General features: G+C 41.9%; 2 protein-coding genes across 3 annotated transcripts; one reads left to right on the forward strand and one right to left on the reverse strand.

Annotated features, from left to right (window-relative positions):
* Positions 1-341: 341 nt before the first annotated feature.
* On the forward strand, positions 342-13,813 carry LOC125019561 (trafficking kinesin-binding protein 1-like). Of its 2 annotated transcripts, XM_047604398.1 has the most exons (18): positions 342-518; positions 1,015-1,209; positions 3,556-3,632; positions 3,870-3,986; positions 4,082-4,182; positions 4,337-4,442; positions 4,529-4,607; positions 4,748-4,878; positions 4,989-5,063; positions 5,167-5,304; positions 5,387-5,463; positions 6,985-7,233; positions 7,338-7,618; positions 8,879-8,997; positions 9,572-9,782; positions 9,880-9,985; positions 10,419-10,544; positions 10,716-13,813. In XM_047604398.1, the coding sequence occupies exons 3-18, from the start codon at positions 3,582-3,584 to the stop codon at positions 11,308-11,310; spliced, it is 2,562 nt and encodes an 853-aa protein (XP_047460354.1). In that variant the 5' UTR covers positions 342-518; positions 1,015-1,209; positions 3,556-3,581; the 3' UTR covers positions 11,311-13,813. The 2 variants fall into 2 exon arrangements, with proteins under 2 accessions (XP_047460354.1, XP_047460353.1); XM_047604397.1 differs by lacking the exons at positions 342-518; positions 1,015-1,209 and adding an exon at positions 2,793-2,937.
* A 5,033-nt stretch (positions 13,814-18,846) lies between these two features.
* LOC125019425 (cholecystokinin-like) lies at positions 18,847-22,282 on the reverse strand. The gene is made up of 4 exons (XM_047604194.1): positions 22,163-22,282; positions 21,456-21,576; positions 21,182-21,337; positions 18,847-19,280 (listed from the first exon to the last, which is right to left on the reverse strand). The coding sequence occupies exons 2-4, from the start codon at positions 21,574-21,576 to the stop codon at positions 19,144-19,146; spliced, it is 414 nt and encodes a 137-aa protein (XP_047460150.1). The 5' UTR covers positions 22,163-22,282; the 3' UTR covers positions 18,847-19,143.
* Between the last annotated feature and the right edge of the window lie 364 nt (positions 22,283-22,646).

The following is a 22,646-nucleotide window of genomic DNA, read 5'->3' on the forward strand; positions in this document are numbered from 1 at the left end:
GAAGTGGTGTCTGCAGTGGATAGGCTCTGATTAATGCAGCATGCTGGCAGGCAGCACAGTGCAGAGTCAGCACTTGAAGTTACAGACTGTGGGAAAAGAGAGTGATGCATTGATTAATGTATCACAGCAACATAAGTTTGTTTGACTCTCTAATGGTCTGTGATTCTCTCCCTCCATCCCTCTTCCCCCCTGTCTCTTGCCCCCCTCCCCACCCCCCCTCCCCCCTCGCCACTCCCCCCAGTTCTTTGTATCTGCTGCCTGCCCGGTGGACCTGCTAACCCAGCGGAGCTCCAGCTCCAGTGGCTCATGGCCCCTGATTCTCTCCATCTGTGAGAGGTGAGCCAAGCTGGCCTCCCCGGCATCCTCCCTGCCCCTGGCCCCAGACCTGGATCCGGATCCGGACCCTGAGCCTAACCTGCGGTGCACACAGGAGGAGCAGTATGTGAGCGTGGGCGAGTCCAGCGAGCTTGACACACACAGGGCACCACCCGACTGCAGGGACGCCGAGACCATCACTGGTAGGAATCCACAGCATTGGATTCAGTTTTTATCACGAGCCCCAACAGAAGCATAGTAGAAATTTGTCACTGCATAAAAGTATTAAATATCAAAATCTCCAAACATGGCTGCACAGTTTGCAATAGGAAACTAACAGTAGCCATAGCTGTGAATTTGGCATAAAATTTGATTCTTTAAAATACTTCATAAAATTATGCCGCTTTAAAAACCACCATGTTTTTACATAGTGATACCAGTGGATTTTATTAATGTTTTATTATTTAACGTTTTAAAATGCATGCAAACAAAAAAAAGAACATTATTGTAATGTTTACCAAAAAGATTTGATACGTAGACTCATACACTCCATTAGGGCATTAGGTTAGGACAATAAAAATCAAATGACATTATCTGCCTCTTAAAACTAAAGTCTCTTTGGTTGCGAGCTGTGATTTGGATCCTGATTGAAATACTGTCCATCACTTGCCTCCTCCTTGTCTTCTCTGTGATGTTCAGATGTGTGCAACAGCACTGATCTGCCAGAGTTTGAGATCATCAGCCTTTTGGAGGAGCAGTTGCCGGTGTACCGGTTGCGGGCTGACACCGTCTACGGCTACGACCACGATGACTGGCTCCACACTCCCCTCATCGCGCCGGACGCCCGTCTCGAACTGACTACCGAGCAGATTGAAGAGACACTCAAATACTTCTGTAAGTAATAGTCTGTGATAAACTGTGATTCTTCAGACAGTGTGAATGTAGTAAGGTGGAAAAAGGAAGACTTAATAATACTTAATGAAACTGGTAGAATTTAATCTCAGGGGCTGACACTAGGTTATTTTAGAAGTAGGGCAGTTAATCACCTGGAACCAATTTAGCACATATTTTATTATCAGGCATAACATTATGACCAAGACAGGAGCAGTGGATAACATTGAGCAACTTGTGACAACCCAATGTTCTTCTGGGAAACTTTTGGACCTGGCATTTATGTGGATGTTACATCCTATAGCAATGGCACTCCTTGATGGCAGTAGCACTCCCCAGCTGGATGCAGCCTCACACAGACACACACACAAAAACAATTTAGGAATAACTCAAAAAAACATGAAGAACAGCACAAGGTGTTGACCTGGCCTCCACATTCAGTAGATCCCAAATAGATCAAGTATCTGTGTGATGCGCTGGCACAAGTCTGATCCACAGAGACCCCTCCCCTTAATCCATAGGATCCAAACGCCCCCATTGGCAATTGTGTTGCCAGACAACACAGGACACTCTCAGACGACCCATGTCCATTCTCTGTTTCAGAAGTGCAAGGAAGACCTACACAATATTTGGACAGTGGTCGTAATGTTATGCCTGATCAGTGTTTGTGTGGATAAATAGTTCTATAAGTGTCTCTGTGATTTTACTGTAACCAGTGTTAAAATAAAATATATTTCTACAGTATTTATTAATCTGTCCTGGGTGGAGGCATCAAGATTGGACCATTTGGATTAAGTCTAGTACACTGTTGTGTGTCCTGATCACATGGATGGACTCCTCTTTCTCTTAACCTTGGAGATTACATTGAGAAGATACATAACAATTCAGAAACTGAGTGTGTGTCAAATAGTCTTGTGAAATCTGTAAGAAATGTGTTTCTCTCTTGAGTACAGTACACATTTATTTTTTGAGTCAAAGCTTGTAACTTAGTCAAAATATTTTCCGGTACTTACTATGCAAACTTAGGCCTTTCTCTCTTTCTGCAATAAATGCAACAATGACTGCAATGTGGCCGTGGAAGATCAGTACATTGAATTTTAATAAAAATCCTTTGTGCTCTCTTCTTCACCCTGTGTAACACACCAGCTTAAGTGACACAGAAGTGTCTGCAGATACTTTTTTTAAATATTAAAACTGGTTCTTGCTGTTAATAGATTACATTATGACTTTGCTTCTGCTTCCCTCTGTAATAATCAGGGTGTAAGGGCTGGTTTATGTGTTATTCATTATTGAATTTATTTTTGAATTTATTTATTTATTGCACAGCCTCTAGCTAATGTGTACAATTGTAGAGAGAGAGAGAGAGAGAGAGAGACGGGATTTTAGGTAATGAAAGATGATGAAACAGGGGAGGGAGAGATGTTGGATGTTGTCCTAGTAGCTCAACTGTGTGGATTGGCTTCGTCTCTATCTCGAATCCTGTCCCATCCAATCAGCATTCAGCTCCAGCTTCTGTGTCATCTCTCTGCTTCCCTTCCACTGTCTGTGTGGGTGGAGGGTAATTCAGTCTCTACAGTCCAGTTGGTGTGATAGAAATTGATAGGATCAGTGTTTGGAATGGTGGCGGTCTCTGTTTGTTTACCGTTGTGGAGCCAATGGAGGATACATACAGCGAGAGAAGGATGTGGAGATTAGAGAGGAGTGAATGTAAGATGGAGGATGACATGAAAGGTAGAATATAAGTCTTGAAAAGAAAGGTTGTGTGTTTTATTTGATTGTTGTATTTATTTATTTATTGCCTTATAGATAGAGATGGGCAGACTGGCATTTAACGTGATGGACATCCAAGGTTCAGTTTGTTTACAGAATCCAGAAGATTGTAGTTTTTTATACTATACTTTTATACTTATACTATTACTATTTCAGGATCTCCAAAAATACAGTATAGCAGTCTGAAACAGTATGTTTTCTCTTTAATTTATTTTTATGGGTTCCAAGGCTTTAATGAAATGGTTTTACGCCACTATCAGGAGGCTTAACATAATACATTCAATAACTTTGTACTGGATGTTATTGACCAGAGCTCTGAGGATCGATGAAAGCTGTCACCCCAGGGCAGCAGAGCCCACTGCTGTGTGCCATGGACAACAACCCTTTCCCCTTTAACTCTGCCCTGCTCATTACGCCACCTCTGAGTAGATGACTTTTTCCCGTGTCTGTTGCATAATAGGCCCGTTGTGCATGGCATATATCGCAGCTGCACAAATGAGACGTTAGGTCAACTGGAGTGAAGGCTATGGTCTCTTCCTCGGTTTTGATTCTTACATCCTGCGTTTTATATTTCCACAGTGCTATGTGCAGACAGAGTGGGCCAGATGACGAAGACCTACAATGACATTGATGCTGTCACACGTTTGTTGGAGGAGGTGAGATGGTCTATTTTTTTGTCTCTTCTGTCAGTGTAATTTAAAGCATCACACGGAGGGATTCTTTTAATCAGACTAAATCACAGGACTGATAGGAAGAACTGTGAGGGCTGGAATGATTGGCAGTACTTTGCCTATGGCAAATGTGTCAAGTGCATAGAACAAATTCCCCGTGTAGCACAGGACGATAAAGTACCTTCATCTCTGCTCTTCTCTTGTTTTGTCTTCAACCACTAGAAAGAGAGAGATTTGGAGTTGGCTGCGAAGATCGGCCAGTCGCTTCTGAAGAAGAACAGAACTCTGACTGAACAGAATGACTATTTGGAGGACCAAGTGGGGCAAATTACAGAGGAGGTGTGCACACATTCTACTTCATCCTCATTTACAGACTAATGATGATGTTTTGGTTCCTCATGCACAAGTGTTCAACGGCATCTGTCCTCCTCCAGGTGGCACAGCTGCACCATGAGCTGAACCTGAAGGATGAGCTGCTGCAATTTTACACCAATGCAGCTGAGGAGAGCGAGGAAGAGTCCAGCAGCTCCACAACGTTAGCTTCCTCTCTTTGCTACTTAATATCACTCATCCAAACTACAGCTGATATAATAGTAGTGTACAAACAAGCAACTAAAACATGACCCAGTACAGACATTCGACCTTCTGACTACAAATACTATGCTCACTCAATGTTTATCCATTTAAAGGGGTAGGAAGAGTAAGTTGGAAACGGCTTCAGGGGGCTTTGTGAGTGACACACTCCAGAGGAAACTCAAAGAGCTGGAGGAGGAGAACTTGTCGCTTCGCTCTGAGGTAACCCACACAATAACAGCAAGACGTAAAGTTAGAATCGGAATCTGCTCTGAATATTTAGTTTAACCGTGGCTGTCACTGTGCAGGCTAACCATCTGAAGTCAGAGACAGAAACTTATGAAGAAAAGGAGCAGCAGCTTGTCAATGACTGTGTGAAAGAACTCAGTAAGCTCTGTTCTACTTTGTCAGCGTGTGCATCTAAAGTTAGCTTGCACTGAAATTGTCTTTATCACCTCCTATTACAATATCCACTATTTCATTCACACAAACATGTACTCCAGTATTTTTCTCACTTGCACTTCCAGGGTTGTCTAGTCTCCAGATCTCTGTCATAGCCGAGGAACTGGCCCGTAAGACCGAGGATGCCTCCCGACAACAAGAGGAGATCACACACCTCCTCTCCCAGATAGTAGATCTGCAGAAGAAAGCCAAATCTGTGAGTGTACATGTACAAGCAAGGTTTCAGCTTGAGTAATTACTTATTTGCTGTTACACTCTTGTGCTGCTTAGAAGTTAGCTAACTCAAAGTTGCATGTGTGTGTCCAGTATGCAGTGGAGAATGAAGAGCTCTGTCAGCACCTGATTGCAGCCAAAGATGCTCAGAGGCAGCTTACAGCAGAGGTAATTTCCTGCCTTCCCAAGCTGTTCTCTGATCATGGATCATTCACCGTTTTCATGATAACATGGCTAATAATTTTATTGCTGTGTGGGAAATATTCAACAGCTCCAGGAGCTGGAGGACAAGTACTCAGAGTGCATCGAGATGCTTCATGAAGCTCAGGAGGAGCTGAAGAACCTGAGGAACAGAAACTACCCCGGAGGAACCCCCCGCCGCTACCACCCACTGGGACTGTACCCAATGGTAAGGGAGTGAGTGTGTGTTCGTGTATATGGGTGTGATTACATTATTATTTTCCCTTTCTTGAAGACATGTGGTGTTGCAGGATTCCCTGGCAGCTGAGATTGAGGGAACGATGAGGAAGGAGTTGAGTCTGGAGGACCCTGAGTGTGAAGAACAGAAGTGCGTATGTTTTAATGTCACACTGCTTCAGTATGCTGCAATTTTATTCATTCGTTCATCTGTTATCTATCGCAGCTTCAGATATTCAAGAGCCACTGGGCGAGAGGTGGGTATGTCCTGGACAGGTCTCCCATCTATCACAGGGCTAACACAGAGAGACACACAACCACACTTAGAACCACACCTACGGCCAATTAAGAAACACTAATTAACCTTACATGCATGTATTTGGACTGTGGGAGGAAGCACGAACATCCAGAGAAAACCCCCACAGAACATGCAGACTCCACACAGAAGGGTCCCAACCCACCAGAGCTTTCAAGCTCAGAACCTTCTTGCTGTGAGGTGTCAGTGCTAACCACTGTGTGGCTGTCATTTACTTTCAGTTGTATTCACAGAATTAAAAGAAAGAAAGAAAAAAAAAGAAAAAATAGTGTAAACTGATCAGCCATAACATTATGGCTGTAGAAGTAAATAACACTGACCATCTTGTGACATGTACCAACCACCTAGACCAGAACAGACACCCACACCCAAGAGCAATGACAAAATGAAAACATGAAGAGCAGCACAAGGTGTTGCCACAAGATCCCAAACTGATCAAGTATCTGTGGGATGATCCACAGAGGCCCATCCCCTCAACCCATACGGCCCCCACTAACACCATTCCGTTGCCAGATCCCACAGACACCCTCAGAAGACCCATTCTCTGATGAGGTTTGGAGGCACAAAGGAGACCTACATATTGGGACATATTGGGTCATAATGTTATGCCTGATCGTTGTACGTAATAACAAATATAATGATTTGTTGATTGAAGTTTTTTTATATTTTCTAATATGTAAAAGTGTAATTTTATACATGTACTCCACAAAGACAATACTTATTGTAAAAACAAATAAAACTAGTGAGAATAGTAAGAAGAATTCAGACTTCAGTTTACTTATGGAAAATAAATAATAATAATTGGAAGGTTGATGTCAAAACAGTGCCCCTTAAGTACATACATTAGCTGAGAAAATAAATGAAACTAAAAATGAGTGCTTGATAGCTTGGTTAACTAAAAATGAGCAACAGTACAAGTTAGCTCACTTTGGTTGTTAATGAAGAATTTTGACCAAACATTGTGCATGTTAGCCAACAAACAGTATAAAAACTAAATAACACTGGCTAAGAAAGTAAAAAATAATAATGATTATGCCTCTCAGAGTTGTGATTATTGTAGTTGTCAAAGTGCCATTTATTTCCATGATTCAGTCTGGTAGTCTGAACCATGGAAATAAATGATAATACAAAGAAATAAATAACCTAACAAAGTGTAGCTCACTTTCTTACCCATAGCCAAAAGTGTCACTAGCCAGAAAATCAGTTTGTCTTTGACATTCATTGAGATTTCACTCTGTCCCCCAGGAGACCTGCTTCAACTATTATGAATTCTTTGAAATAAAAGAAAAATACTATATATAACAACACAGACAACATGAAATATAGGATAATGGTCTCATGTTTAACTGTGTGCAGGATCCATCAGCAGCGTGTGTTTGAGACGGTCAAGAACGTCAACCAGACAGTCCGTCAGCGCTCACTGACTCCAACCAACGCCAACATCCCTGGCTCCAACCAGTCCCTGTCTGCTCGAACATCGCCTCAGTCCAGCGGCCTCACTACTCCACGCTCCAGCATATATGGGGGGGATGTCAGCGGAGACAGTGTTGCCCTTGACAACCGAGCACAGAGCATCCTGATGGAGACGGCATCCAACCAGGATATGTGAGTAGATAGATAGATTCTTTATTATGCCAAGGGGCAGCTGTTAGGGATTATAAAGAACTTCTTAAGAATAATGTTAAAACATATTATTTTCATTGCTGCAGAGGTGCAGACGGTCGAGAGAAGAAGGCTAGTGGGGCTGAGGACCTTCGGCTGGCCTTACGTCGCTTGTCTCTGCGTCGACAAAATAACTTGAGTGAGAGGCGCTTCTTTGAGGAGGAGAGAGAGCGTAGGCGCGGGGGACATGTTGGACTGCAGGACTCCCTGAGCCAAGAGACCATGTTGACACCATCCGAAAGCATCATGTCCCTCGGGAACCTGCACCTGTGGGCCTCACGGGGGCCCTATCTCCCAGACAAGCTCCAGATCGTCAAACCACTTGAAGGTGAGGGAGAAAGCGAGGGCGGAATGAGCTGCAAGACGGGGAAAAACAGGGAAGGCGAGCGGCACAGACCGGTCTTGGCAAAGAAAGGGAGCAAGTGGGCCTGGGGGATGGAAGGGGAGAGGAGGCGTTCACGAATGCTTGAGGGGGATAGGGAGAAAGGATGGGGGTGGGCAAGGAAAACTGGAGCAGGGATGGAGAGGGAGAGGGGAAGGAGGTGGGCCAGAGACCGAACCGGAAGCAGGAAAGTGAAGAGTGTAATAGAGAGGAACGAGAGACCCCTGTCATTGATGCTGTTCAACTCGTTCTGGTCTCTGATGCATCATGACAAGTCAGGCAGCTTTGCATCTCCTCACAGCTATTACAAAGATACACAACCCAGAGCATGGCTGTAGACAAACACACACATGATTAAACGGAGGAAGAAACAGGTGGTGACTCTTCAATTCTTTTATTAATCTTGGCCTATAAAGGAAAACATACGATAGTTATATAAAAGCTCCAGTATCCAGTAAATACATGTACACTTTTATTTTGGAGGCCACTGATTCACTGATGTCTTCACTGGGGTTTTGACTTCATAATCATTGTATCATTCCTATTGTTTGTTGTTTAACCTCTGAGGTGGCTGCTTTTGCTCTGCTCTTTGCTGCCCTCCTCTGGCTATAACCTATACCTCAACAATACGTAAAAACTCACCATCTGCTTTTGACCTTGCATACAGTCCAGTAATATATGAATAAAACCCTGCTACTGCTTCTGTTCACATTTCTGTGTATTCTTCTCATTATTTTTTCTTTATGTTTTCATTATCTTTATTTGTGACTTCCTCTTTTTTCTTTTTTCATCGTGCAATCTGTCACTTCTCGCTTTCCAATACGTGGGACTCACTAATAAAAAAATTCTCATTTTGTTTCGCTTCTCCATTTCATGTCTTTGTCGTATTACTTTTCTCTCTATCTTTTATGCAGCTTCATCCTCTTCGCTCTCTTTCATACATGTTCTCATGAGGCAGTTTTTGACCACAGTACTGTAGCTAATACCATCAGTGTGTTCCTGCACTGTTTTTCAGGATCAGTTACTACCACTAACTTATGATGTAATGATGATGAAGGACATGATGATTTTTCATCTATCAATTTAGGAATTCCATGTAATTCATAACATGTAAGAACCTGTTTAAACTTTGATGTTTTATTGATATGTTAAGATTCTGAGTGTTTAGTCAAGTACATTGCAGTTACGCGCTTTTCTTTCCATCAGGCTCTGCCACCCTGCACCACTGGCAGCAGTTAGCTCAGCCTCACCTCGGTGTGATACTGGACGCCAGGCCAGGGGTCGTGCCAAAGGGATACAGACCCCTTGAACTAGAGCTGGAGCAGGTCTGTGTGTGTTACAGAGACAGAGAGATCCATATCCACAACTTCCACAACACATCTTTGCATCTTTGCCATATGTGCAACTACAGTGGGTTTAACACAATAGTACCAACACAGTTTTGGTTTCTCATTTACTGTAGAGATAATCAAAGTCCTGTCAGGACTGTGTGGGACGAGTGACATAATCCTTCATGATATCAAATAGCTGTTCATGTCCCTGAAATGTTCCTGCTATTTGTCACAGTTAGTGGAAGGAAATTTAAGAGAGCGCAGTGATGGCTAAATATGTACATTTATTTTTATATCTCCCAGTTCAAAATTACACATGATCACAAGTGGTTAACTCTCAGAAAAAAGTGTCTGTAAATCTGTATAATACCTAAATAATAACTCAGATTGGAGAGTCATTCAATTCTTTATATCTGTAGGTGGAATATGATGAACAACAGAAAGCTTGAGTGTGTTTATGCAGTGTGATTTCATTACTTGGTACATATCCCTCTAAGACTCTACCCTTGATAACAGTTAAAATTTTGATTTTGATATGGACTCCTATCTCTCCTATCTGTGTCTGCAGGTGTACCCATGGGGCGGTTTTGAGGAGGATGAGCCAGGAGAGCAATACTTCCAGAATCTGCCTACCTCCTCAGCTGCCGCCTCGCCAGCCGTGCCCACCTGCACCTCCGGCACCAGTGACGCCAACCTTGGGCAGCCCCCACCCAGCCTCGCTCCACCTTCTCCGCCCTCTCCATCCCCGTCACCGCATCTTAGCAACACCGATGCTCTGGGTGAGAACATGCAGTCAGTCAGTTTTACCTATATATATGTTGACATTGCTGGGCCCGTTTGAAAATCACTGTCTGTCTGTGTTTGTGTGACTTTCAGCTGCATACTATCCTGGTAAATGCATGGCTCACACAAGCTCTACTTACACCTTTACAACCTGTCGGATCCTACACCCAACTGATGAGCAGACACGGGTTACACCAAGGTTGGCTACGTTACTAACATGCCTCCTCTTTTCTGCCAATATCAACAATGTACAAACAACAACCTTATTACACTACAAGTAATGAAACAGTACATTGCTATAAAGGTTGTCAGGTGCTTGCGCACATTTGAATATTGCATGCTTTTAAATGGTTACATTTGTGACCTTTCATGTATTGTAATAACATTAAAATTTACTTTAAACCTTTAATGCAGAGCACTCTGAATCTGAGAGGACAGACTGACGTGTCCAGGCAACAATATTTAGTCATCACTCTGCTAGACTGTGGGAAGGTGCTAAATAATGTATGCAGGTGTTTATGGTTCAGCCGTCCACATAAACTGCAGTTTAGACAGTGATTCAAGTTAAGAGCTGCTGCCTCTTCAGTGTTCTGTGCCACTCTGTAACTTCCTCTCTTTGCCACTCCTTCCAGTCTAAACCCAGTCCCAGCGTCGTCCTCCTGCGTGATGACCAGCACTCTGTTGGGTACTCCTGCTGCTACTCCCTGCACGCCCCGCAGACTCAGCCTCAGGCCCTCTGAATCCTCCACTAACCTCAGGCAAGGCCCTACATACAGTATACGGACACAATATACATCTTAATTATTCTTTACTCTTACTTGTAGATGCCAAGTTTTTCTTTAAAGCACGATCACTGCTTTTTGGTACTATTTTTTACTCGTTTGAGTGTGTTGTGTGATGTTAAATTTTCTTGATGGATGTCTGTGCAGAGATGCAACACGCACCACCAGCACCTCCCTGGGGTTAGTGCGCCTTCTCCAGGAGAGAGGTATCTCAGCAGCCATGTACCATCAGAGACAGGGACTGGAGCACGGTCAGGGCAGCGGAGGAGTCCTATTCAGCACCTCCATCACCCCTAACCGAGCACCCAACCCTGACCCTCTGCGCCCCTCCACCCCTCCAAACTCCCCCACAAGACAAGAAGCTTCAGCTGTGCCAAACACTGCGGGCTTCGACTTCAAGAGCCCCTCTTATGACAATTTCCTGGCTTCCAAACCAGCCCGTTCCATTCTGAAGGAGGTGACGGGGGGTATGAGAGGCAGACAGAGAGGAAGGGATTGCGAAAGCCAAACAGACGTTAGCGTGACCGTCCACAACCTCAACCTGCTGGACAAGGTGAAGCGGCTGGGCGTGGCTGGAGCTCCAAGGGGCAGAGCAGTGAGCTCCAGTCCCATGCTAGGGCCTCTGGGTGGGCTTCGCAGATCAGGCTCACCTTTTGGACCCGATGGAATGAGGAGGAACCGGAGCTACCCAGCTATGGTTGGAGCCAGCATGGCGATGAAAGGCCCAGGGCCACAGGAGTAGTGGACTGCTGCTGACAATCAGGGTAGCCAAGACACTGTTGGGCAAAGCAGAGGACTGACTGCAGAGCAGTCACCTCGAGCCCAAACACAGACTGACAATGTTCACAGTAAACAACAACAACATGATGACACTACTGACCTGTTTCTACTCACTGCTGAAGTTGAACACAAACACTGGCTACACATTAGTGCTTCTAAGTGGTGACTCATGGTTTAATTTAAATAAATCCTATATAGTTCCCCGAAAATGTAAAACTTTTGTCAGATATACAGCTAGATCTACATATGTTTTGACACAGACACAATTTCTATGATTCAATTTGTTTACCAAAGCACGCAGGTCTATAGTGACTGTAGACTTAAAGTACAGACTCTCAGCTTTAATTTAAGGACTTTGAAGTATTGGATGAAAAGTATAGGATTAACAACAACCATTTTTATACACAGAGGGCAATTAAAAGTGATTGGAAAAATTTACCTAATCATAAAGAAAATGTTTCCATTTGTCCAGAATGCTTTTGCAGGCAATCACTGTTTAAAATCTGGAACCAATGGAGATCACCAATGGATGGACATCCTCCTTTGTAATGTTTCACCAGGCTTTGAACTGCAGCTTCCATCAGTTGTTTGTTTGTGGGTCCTTCTGCCTTTAGTTTTATCTTCAGCAAGTTAAAAGCAGCTCAGTTGGGTTCAGATCAGACGACTTACCCTGCCCCTGCAGAATATTTCCTCTTTTTAACCTTTAAAAACTCCTGGGTTGCTTTGGATGAAGCACAGTATCTCTACTGGCTTAAGAATTAATAGTGCCATCTTTGCTTCAAATCGTGAGCCGTTCCAAGCCTTGTCCTTTATTTCCTCCATTGTGGTACAGATTGAACAGAGTTTTATCTATATTAAGAATGCCATTCTACAATCAGTCTTTTTGTTCTTTCACTAGTTATGTGGTCAATCTTTCACATTGTCTTCAACATTGAGGACTGTGTCTGAAAATGGTTCTTATTCCTTCTATTTGAATGCCCTCAAATTAGAGCTGATCATCTGCATAACTGCAGATTCAGTGTATTTTGGTGAACAGCTAAAATTAATTTAAAAAAAAAAAAATGTGTTGTTGTCCAGACTGTATACTGTAGATTTGCTTTATCTCACCCGATATTGAGGTATCTCTAAAAATGGATATGTGAATGAACTGATCTCTCAGTACAAGCCCTGAAAATCACACTTAAAAACTGTTGTATAGTTTCATGGATTAACATGAAATTTGGAATAAACTGAATTTTAAAAACTGATGATCATATAGTTTTCAGTCTAGTGGTACCATGTTAGAATTTGGCCTTTAAAACATTCCCATCATCCTTGGCTGTATTTCAGTTTTAGTGATAATTAACAAATCTTAACATCTTCCAGCTAATACCCTGGATTAAATTTGAAGAAAGTGGTACCAGTAAAGTAACTGTCCCTTTCTGTGTCATTGTGAGCATGTGAGCAGAGCTGCTGTTAACAATGCCCTCTGTTAGTGAAAGTTTTGCCACATATATTTATTCGATATTTAAAAAAACTGCACACACAAAACCAATTTTATGTCATTCAACTTTTACATAATTGGGTGAACTGACCCACAAACAGAAATGATGAACTAGAGCTGACGTGATCGCCGCTCAGATCCCTGCTTTGGAGGCTGACTCTGCTGGGTAGATGTAGTACTCCCACTCTTGCCTTTTCTGAAACATGTCCACAAAATCCCACACACAGACACAGACATGCACAGGTGCACTCTGTTAAATCCTCCATCGCACTGGTTAGATATTTGTATAGTCACTGTAGCACTAAACCATGTCTTTCCTCCACAGTACTATTATTATTATGATACACATTTTATATATGATATCAATTTTGCACCACAAATATGTCATCCTCAACCTCTTTCTGTGTCTTCCCCCTCTCAGCCTTACCTAAATCCCTTCTGGAGTGAATAGACATTAGTCTGACAAGTCATGCTCTCACAACTCACTGAATCACTGTTATGTCAGTATTATTATGTCAGTGCTTTTTCTTGGTTTCCTAATTGGCTGATTGTCAGGGAAGTTGATGCTGTTTCCAGTGAACTGGACAGAGATCAATATCCTGAAGTCCCAGTTCACAAAGAGGATGGAGAGAGGGCCGAGGGAAGTGATTGAGGCTAATCTGCCGTCATATTCTGAAGCTTCCTGGGACGTTTTCTTGAAGGTGTTGTCAGAGAAATGAAGCAACGTAGTGCCTCAGCCTTTTGGGTAGCTCACACAAGCGTAGTTGCACTTGCATTTATTTATTTTAAAACCCATGTCCTGCCTTACTTGTCATAAAAATCATGTTGTCTTATACACTGTATATTCATTGTCACTGGAATGCAAGGTGTAAACTACTTGTTATGTGTAGTGCATAACCAAGACTCACACATCACTGTAAGTATTGGGGTGAGCATGTAATCAGGGTTTTTCCAAATAAAAAAAATAAAAAATCATCAAACAGTTATGTTTCCCTCTATGGTGTTTTACCCTCTACATGGAAATGTGAGTAAATTATGACTGTAGTAATCACGAGGAAATTATTATTTACCCTCCTCCAGCAGATGGTGCTCACAAATAACTCAACACAGGCTGAGTATGTGAAGTACACTGTGATTATCTGTCTGTCCACGCTGGTGCAGTCATAATCCATTACCCACTGACAATCTGTGCCTCGTGTACTATGATGAGAGATGTGATGAGGCCTGGTTATTAAACCTCTGCTGGCCACGGGTGAACAAGGGGTGAGCAATAATCAAAAAATGCCACTATGGCAGACGGAGAGTCTAATTAGAAGAAATGAAACGGCTTCAAATGCCACTGACGTCTTTCACTTTGGACATTTGTCATTTTATAACATTTCGATAATCTTATTTATACGATGAGCAGCTCGAACACCTTCAGAGATGAAACTAGGATTTCATCCTACACTGACTGAAGACACAAATGCTACTGATACTGAAGCCTTTTTTTTTTTTTTTTTTTACCGATAGTCTTACCAGATAAGTTATAGCATTATGTTCTACACAATTTAATTTCAGTTGATATTAAATTTGGATATTCAGTGTTTGTATTTATTATCATATTTCTACATTGACTAGAACAAAATTTCATACCAGAACTTTCAGAAGTCTGTTAGTTGTCACGTGGAGGGAAAGAGGGAAATGCTACAGAGCAAATTTAGATCATACACTGAACAGGAATTTTATTTATTACACAAAACTGACCCTGGGTTTAATAAGACAGCCACTGTCTCCACCTACAGCCTCATCTAAACTCTGGTAATTCAGACATGTGTCATCAAACTATCATTTGTAGTGAATATTTTCAAGTTTTGTTTGACTTATCGTGCAAAAAGATTTACCCATGATTTCTTGGTTTTTATACTAAATGCATTAAAAATGCTCTGCCTGTAGTCAGAGCTCCCTGCTGGCAGCTTGTTAACCTGTGAACCAGACAAAAAGCCCACCAAGCACTCACTGTGAATACTTATTTGGTGCTCTGCAGTATGAAGTTCGAAAGGCTGCAGCTCTATTGTTCGTCTTTCATCCCTGGGTGCAGCTGCTCAATAGATGAGGCTGTCAGGTAACCATGTCTATATCAGCTGAAGTGTAAAGTTACTCCTCTTACATTGTTGTTTTATGTAGATGTGGATCATACAGTTTATGTATCTTATGTGCTTGAACATTTGGGAACTCTATTGAATTTCCTATATTTCAGCCCAGAATATTACTCCTGCATTCATCTAATTAACACAACAACTCAATATAAGGTCGGTGAACCTTTGCTTGAACAGAAATAACTACAATTACATTTTTCTGATGACTATTGGATAAACTTCACTGAATATTCTGATTCAGAATTAATTGTCGCGCTAATCAGTATGTTCCCACATAATACACTCCCACTTTGATGTATCTATGGCAGAAGTTTGTTTATCTTGTTTCTCCTGCTCTTCTTTTCTCTCTATCTTCTCTGTTTCTACCCGGCTGGCCTTCGGCAGATGGGTTCCTCCATATGAGCTGGGTTCTGCTCAAGGTTTCTTCCTGTTAAAAGGGAGTTTCTCCTTGCCACTGTCACTTTCAGATTTGCTCTGGAGGTTTCAGGCCGTTTTTTGTAAAACAGCATCATATTCTGAATGTAGCCTTTTGTTATCAACACATGGAATGTGGAGATTTTAGTAAATTTTATTCTTCATAAACAAAAAAGTAGAAGATGCACAACTAATTCTAAAAAAGTGGGGGGAGAAGATGGGCAAAAAGTTCATTGGATGTAAGTAGTGACATGTCAGTTGAGGACAGATAGATATTTTTGACAGTGTGGAAAAATGGAAGAAATAAGGAAATACAGAGACAACCCACATTCACCAGAGGGGCTCCCATCAACCAGTGTGAGAGAGACCCAGTCTGGGATTGATCCTTGATCCTGGGCCAAACAGTCATCTTAAAATTCTTCAATTAAGAACAAACTGTCAGACTGTAGGATTGGTGGAGTCCAAATTCAGATGGTTTTAAAACCTTGAGGTCTTCAGAAAACTCCTTTGTTGGTGCAATGATACACTTCCACAAATATGACTTGTAAAGAACTGACACAGATATGTTCCTGTTCTTTAAATAAAACAGTGTGCCTACTCACACCATGATGTGATCCCAGTGAGTAGAAACACTTTCAACTTCAAATGAATTGCAAATCCAAGAGGTTCACATACATGTGTGACTAACATTTATATAATAATTCATCGTTTGTCATATATTCATAAATGAGCAACTATAATATTTTTGTCTCATATTTTTAATTGGGCTCTCTTAGTCTGTTTTTATCGTGAACATCTGATAATGCTTTAGGTCCTATCCAAGCAGAAATAAAGAAAGTTCTTAAGGGTTTACAAACTTTTAAGTACCACGTCCAGTATGTGAGCTTGGTTTTGCAGGGTTTTGGAGTGGTGTCCGGAACATCAAAAGTGGGAGAGGATTCCTACTTTACCATACGTTCTTCTGTTTTAGATGCCAGTGAAATCCATGTGAAGTCAAAGAAAGGACATTTTGGAGACAGACAGGACAGAATGAAAGACAGTATGTTGAGCCAGTTTCAGGAAGAGCTCGGACCATCTGCTCATCCATGCTGGATCTTCATTACAGCCACACTCTTGGAGCTCATGTTCCTTTCATGAGTTTGTGGCTTTGCTCATAAGCACACACAACCAGAGCTCTTACGCATGTATGAGTGCTTGATCACTCCGCGTTTCACATGGTAGGCATTTCACGCATCTGCCTTTTGACCTTTTTTTAATCGACATTCCTCGCAGGTATCCACACACATTTAGTGGTAAACACACCAACAGTGGAGACATTAACCAGCAGTTCCCTTGAAGCCTTCAAACCTTTTCTGAGCTTTTAACTCTGAAGGCTTTCGACCTCGGCTCTTTAGACAGAAAGTTTGAGTCAATTCCCATGGATCGCTATGAATCTCTATGAGTCTCTGGAAATTTTTGACTCAAGCGCAATCTCAGTCCCAGCCAGTGGCTTTAATGCCCCCCCACACACAAACATATAAACACACAGCAAACCTTCTCTTTCCCTCAGGGCATCAGAAACCACTTCTCTGAATAATTCACTGAGCCTGCTTTGTTCATTGATTCCCCTTCTTCACCTCTCACTCACACAGACACATCTTTCACTTAACACACAGGACTAGGAGCAGCATAATGGGCACCATTCATTACAATTCACCACCACAGTGGACTTCTCCTCTTTGCCTTCTTAATATCTTCCACCGGCTGAACTTTGTAACCTTTTGTAATGGTTGGCTTTGGTCAGTGGTGTTGTTTTCAAGATAATTCTAACAAAAGAAATGTCAAGTAGACTCTCACAAAAAGTGTCAACACACCCTTAATCAGATTTGCCTCTATTTGCCAACTTTTTTTTTCATAACACACCAAAAAATACTGGGCTCACCAAAAGCATCCTCTCCTGAGGAGCCAAAAGCAATTAATGGGATTTTTTTCAGATCCGGCTTTAATAATTCAAACGATATCAGTTTCTCCCAAGTGCTTCAAACCGTTTCAATATTTAGCACAGGCGTTATGGCTGGCAATGATCTTTCCTGTTCTTTTGAAGATTTTTAAACATTCTCCGCTCACTGAACGATGTGTTCGCTGACTTTCATCTCTTTCATGTGTGGCCGCATGCTGACCCGTTTACTCGGTATCATATATTTTTTCATTTTTACCCATAATCCAGTGGGGTGTTTTTCAACTCTCATGTGCAGGATTTCCTTTAATCATTTTGTGTCGGGAAAGACTCTGACCTTTGACACTAGAAGAGTGTTTTCTCTGGAATCGTTTTGTCATCATTTGGTTGCGTGAGCATAAATGCAGTATTACATCGATTAAGTGATTTCATTTGTATAGCAGCAACAAGATAACACAATTACATGAAACACTTGAAAGAACACTTAAAACAACATGAACTGAACAGAGGATAACATAAGACAACAGCCTTAATAATAAATACAGTACCTGATTTTATTGTTAATTAATAATTTGACATAGACATTATTTTGTACATGGTCTGTATATCTCTCCTCCCCAGACGAGGGGGAAAATCTGACAGACATGATTTAACCTTAGGTGTACTGCTGATCTTACATGTTTTAGCAGAGTGTGACAGTAAGAGAGGCTTCCTCAGTCCGTTTGATCAACATCAATTTAACATCCATTTAATTTGATGGAAGATACATCAAAATAAAATATATTTTAAGCTCCATGACTATACGGCTGAAATGAAATGACATGCACATTTTACACACTGATGTGATAAATTGTTGTGTTGTTATGGTCCTGGTTTTTAATCTAGTCATTTAATTTCACCTGTGTCATGTTTTCCCAGTTAATTATAAGCCATGGGTTAGTCGTTCCATCTGAGCATGTTGTCTGAATTCTTGTCAGCCTGTTTTCAAAGTTTTTGCCTCAGTTTTGAAGTCTTTGTGAACTATTTTTTTTTTTTTTTTTACATATCTTGCATCAGTTTTAGTAATAAAGTCTCATTTTTGTATATTTTCAACCATCCTCTTGAGGTCTTCATTTGGGCCCTCATTTTTTTAGACACCCCCAAGACATGTAATATGTGATGAATTTTGCGTTATTTCTTTCGGTCTATTGCATGTACAGGAAGCAGTCTGTGTCTTACCGTACCAGTCGTCCTTTGTGTATTCATTGTCAGAATTATTCAAATTAAAACAGGATGTATTCCATCCAAAGGAAAACACTTCAGGGAACTGATTAAAGGATAACTCTTAACCTCTCATCAAAATGACTTTGAGAGAAAATATGTGTGAGTATTACCACATTTTGTATTTTTTGTGACCTATGAATGTACATGGAGCTAAAATATTAACAGCTTAGCCTTATTTTTTAACATTTTATGAAGACGTCTACTGTAAGTTAATTGGTCTAATTAAAGTGTCATAAACTGTGTTGGAAGAATGTTTATGCAGAGTGATATTTTTAATCTTTATTCAGTCCATTTAGTCTCCACAGACCCTGACACCATCCATATCCTTTCCACTCAAAATCATAATGAAACCAGAAACAAACAAACAGTGGACAGTGAGAGCTTTTCTGCAAAATTTGGCATACAGTATGTATATTGCGTTATTACAGTTTTACAAACAAATGTACAACAAATACATCATATATAGACTCTTATTTTGAGACAGTGAGGAATCAGCTTGCGTGGGATTTTCTTGTTTTTCTCATGTGCCCGTACGGAGGGGGTATGAGCCGTGACTTCCGCTTACGAGGAGTACTCGTACTCCTCTGCACTGCGGCGCCCGAAATCCATCCAGCCCAAGTAGTCTCTGTCTGCTATCCTGTGGTTGGCGCTCAGTCCGACGCCCCTGTTGTTTGTCGTAGAGTTTCTACGCACAGAACCTGGAAGGGCGGGAGGAGACTTCTGGTGAATACTGCTCAGAGAACTTCACTTGATTGTGGTTCTACCTCTGATTTCTTTCTGTATGGAGATGATCTGAACAGTTGTGGCAGTTTTTGGCCCATGAACAGTTCATTTGGCAAAAGACGTCATGCACTGAAATGTATTTTTAATGACTGATGCTTTTGATATCAGCAACTCCATCAATGCATTTTTTGGTCATAAAAAGACCCCAAGTCTGTTAGTTGAGTTCATTAAAGAATTACAATTGGGGTTTATGCCTTCAAAAGGAAAAAAAAAAGCTTTAAGTTTAACTTTCCAATGTCAACAACTGATGATGTTTGGCTTCTTTCTGTTGAAAAATGTATCTCACTGAGATTTCATTTTGTGCTACACTGTGAAGATGGGGGGTTTTGGGGCATTTTAATTGCCCAGCAGTGGCTCTGTTCTCACTTTCTCATTATTTTCTCTCTCTCCCTCTCTCGCTCTCTCTCTCTCTCTCTCTCTCTTTGACACACACACGCAGAGAGAGAAACACAAACGAAAGGAGATGGGTCAAAAACAGCTGGACTTTAACTTGACAACATACTATTAGGCTCTCTTTCAGTACGCCAGTGCACAAATGTGCGTGCACACATCTCTGCGCCCATTCCCTTGAAATTATCACTGCATCACGCACATACGCACATCTTTTAAAACATCTCTGCTTCTGATCTCTGAATCGTCGACTTTTTTATTCCTACTGAAGTGAAGCAGCACCGTTATCCATTTGGTAATCAATTGCATGCCCATACACATGCAGTTTTCACTCCACCCACATCCTCCCACGCAACACACGTGCGCACACACACACACACACACACACACACACACACACACACACACACACACACACACTAGCAACTCTGCACACATAAACACAGTGTTTGCGATCCCTGGTGTGCTGAGAAGATTGGCTGCAGAAGGCTCGACAACGACACCTCCCACACCGAAACATGCAAGTGAACAGCGTGCACACGAGCACAGACACCCACCAGCACCATACACACAAACACAACACATCCTTGGGTATTACACATTAATTCGACCTTTGACATTTTATAGATTTTTCTGTCTGACCGAACAGTTTCTGAGTTTCTGCTTTGTCTTTTCCTACATGCAGAAAAAACAATCCTCTCACAAAATAGTATTAAACTGCTAAACCTGGATAGTAACTACAGCTGTAATTCAGATTCATCTTCTTTGCCTGTGGGCACTGGACAAAATCCTGAAGATGCTTAACTATATCTTCTGCTCACTAATGATGCAGAATATATTTCCTTTTTGAAATTGCCCGATACTGTAATTATTTTTTATTTTTTTTAAAATCTTCTGGTTATCTGCAGTTCTGCAAAAATGTGTGTGTGTCACATTTTTAAGCATCATGCATGTGGATTCCAGAGGATTTAGTTTCAACATTTGGAAGTGGAAAATTCAGATCTTAACAGCGTGTTTGCATTCCCATCCCCCATTTTTTCCCACTGGAATCAGAGCAAACTGACAGGGTTGAGGATTTGTGTACTTGACTAAATAAAGAAAACAGATGAAAGTGTAATAAGTGTATGTAATAAGTGTAATAGGATGGTATGAGGTGAAATGGCCGGAAGGCTGCCTGTACTAATACACTTCCAAACCACAGAAGCTTTTCAGACCCACTAATTCATTTTACAAAGCTGGTTGTGCTGCTAATTCCAGTAATTAGCAGCCCTGGGGGGAGGAGAATGACAGGAAACTTGCCTCTGAAAATTTCAAATGTGCTTGTCACCAGATGTTTTTGTCTTTTCTTTTTACAGTCACATCTGTCGTAGTAGAAGAAGGATGATGCTTAAGTGAATGAAAACGAGTACACACTCCTCACACACACCTTTCCTGGAGGAGATGAGTCTTGCCAGCAGCTCGCTGAGGTTGGCCCGGGAGTCCGCATCCTCCTCAGGCAGAGGAACAGCTTTCAGCGGCGAGGCAGAGCGGCTGTGTCGGAGGTGGGGCTCCGCCAAGGTGTGGGTGTCAGCCTCAGGGAGAGCTACTCAACACAGATACACACAGAGATGCATGCAGGAGAAGATGTCAGATATGAAAACCTTCTGTGAAGTCAGTCAGTATGCTCGCAGTTTGTTAGGGGCAGGGTCTCAAAGTTGTACCTTCGGAAGGAGCGGAGAAGGAGCGCTGACCATCGTCTATAGGCTGAGAGGAGAAGGGGAGCCCCAAGCAGCTCGTACACAGGACTACCAGCAAGACACACACACACAGCCCTGCAGTCATCTGAAACACACACACAGAGGAGAGAGGAGCAGAAGAAGTTTATTAAGACTTTCGGATGTGGTCCAGCTTGGACCAACAGCACACAAATCTTCCACAAAGCTACAGCTGAGATGCCAGACAAATGCTCTTTGGCAGTCAGTGATCACCACAGACACATGAATCAGTGTAATCCAGGGGCACGGCATACAACACAACAGTTTAGGTCATCGTGGATTGCCGGCTATCGATATCCTGAGCACAGTTTCAGTAGGTCAAACTGGCCTGATCACCAGAGCAGAAAGAATTTCTGCTGTGCTTCCAGGAAACATCTCTGGAAACAATTCAGATTTATTTTCACTCTCAGGACATAACTTGTCATTAATTGTGCATGAAATGGGAAAATGCGTAGCATTCCCATAAATATCATGTTTAAAAATGATTTCCTTCTGCCTTCACATTAACATTTCTAGTTTTAGTTTTTCTTCCATGTTTGAGTTCCAGTCTGATTAGGAAGTGGAGGATTTGTTCTTCCAGTGTAAAATAATCTCATCAGATGCTTAAATCCCTGACATGTCACATGATAAACAAGTAAAAGTCAGTTACTTACCTTGGGAAAAGAGATTCAGCGTGTTCGAGGAGTGTATGAGACTGAGGAGAGCACTTCTCTGTTGAGTGGGAAGGACGCCCCTTTTATACTCCCAGCTCTGCGTCCTCCGAGTGTGTGTTTGTATGCGCGTGTGTGTTTTTCTCAGCGTACATCCTGAGTATTCCTCTGTGTGTTTGCGTGCCTAATGTGAGCGCATTTGTTAAAGCCTCAACTGTGTGGTTCAGTCTGTTTGCTTATCATAAAACTCTACATCAGAAGCTTCCTGTTTGACGTGCATTAACTATGTGTTATGTGTGTGTGATAGTCAATGTTTTGAGTTGTGCTGATCAAAAGCATAGCTTCAAACTGCTGTTGAAATATTTAAAAGTTCTTCATGTTTTTGGCCGGAAGTATTTTTGTAATACAGTATCCTTGCTGTGAAATCCAGGATGTATGTGTGTGTTTGTGTTTGTGTTTGGGAAGGGGTGTCTCGTGTAGTCAGGCA

The sequence above is a fragment of the Mugil cephalus genome, chromosome 14, assembly GCF_022458985.1.
Source record: "Mugil cephalus isolate CIBA_MC_2020 chromosome 14, CIBA_Mcephalus_1.1, whole genome shotgun sequence".
In the NCBI taxonomy this organism is placed as follows: Eukaryota; Metazoa; Chordata; class Actinopteri; order Mugiliformes; family Mugilidae; genus Mugil; species Mugil cephalus.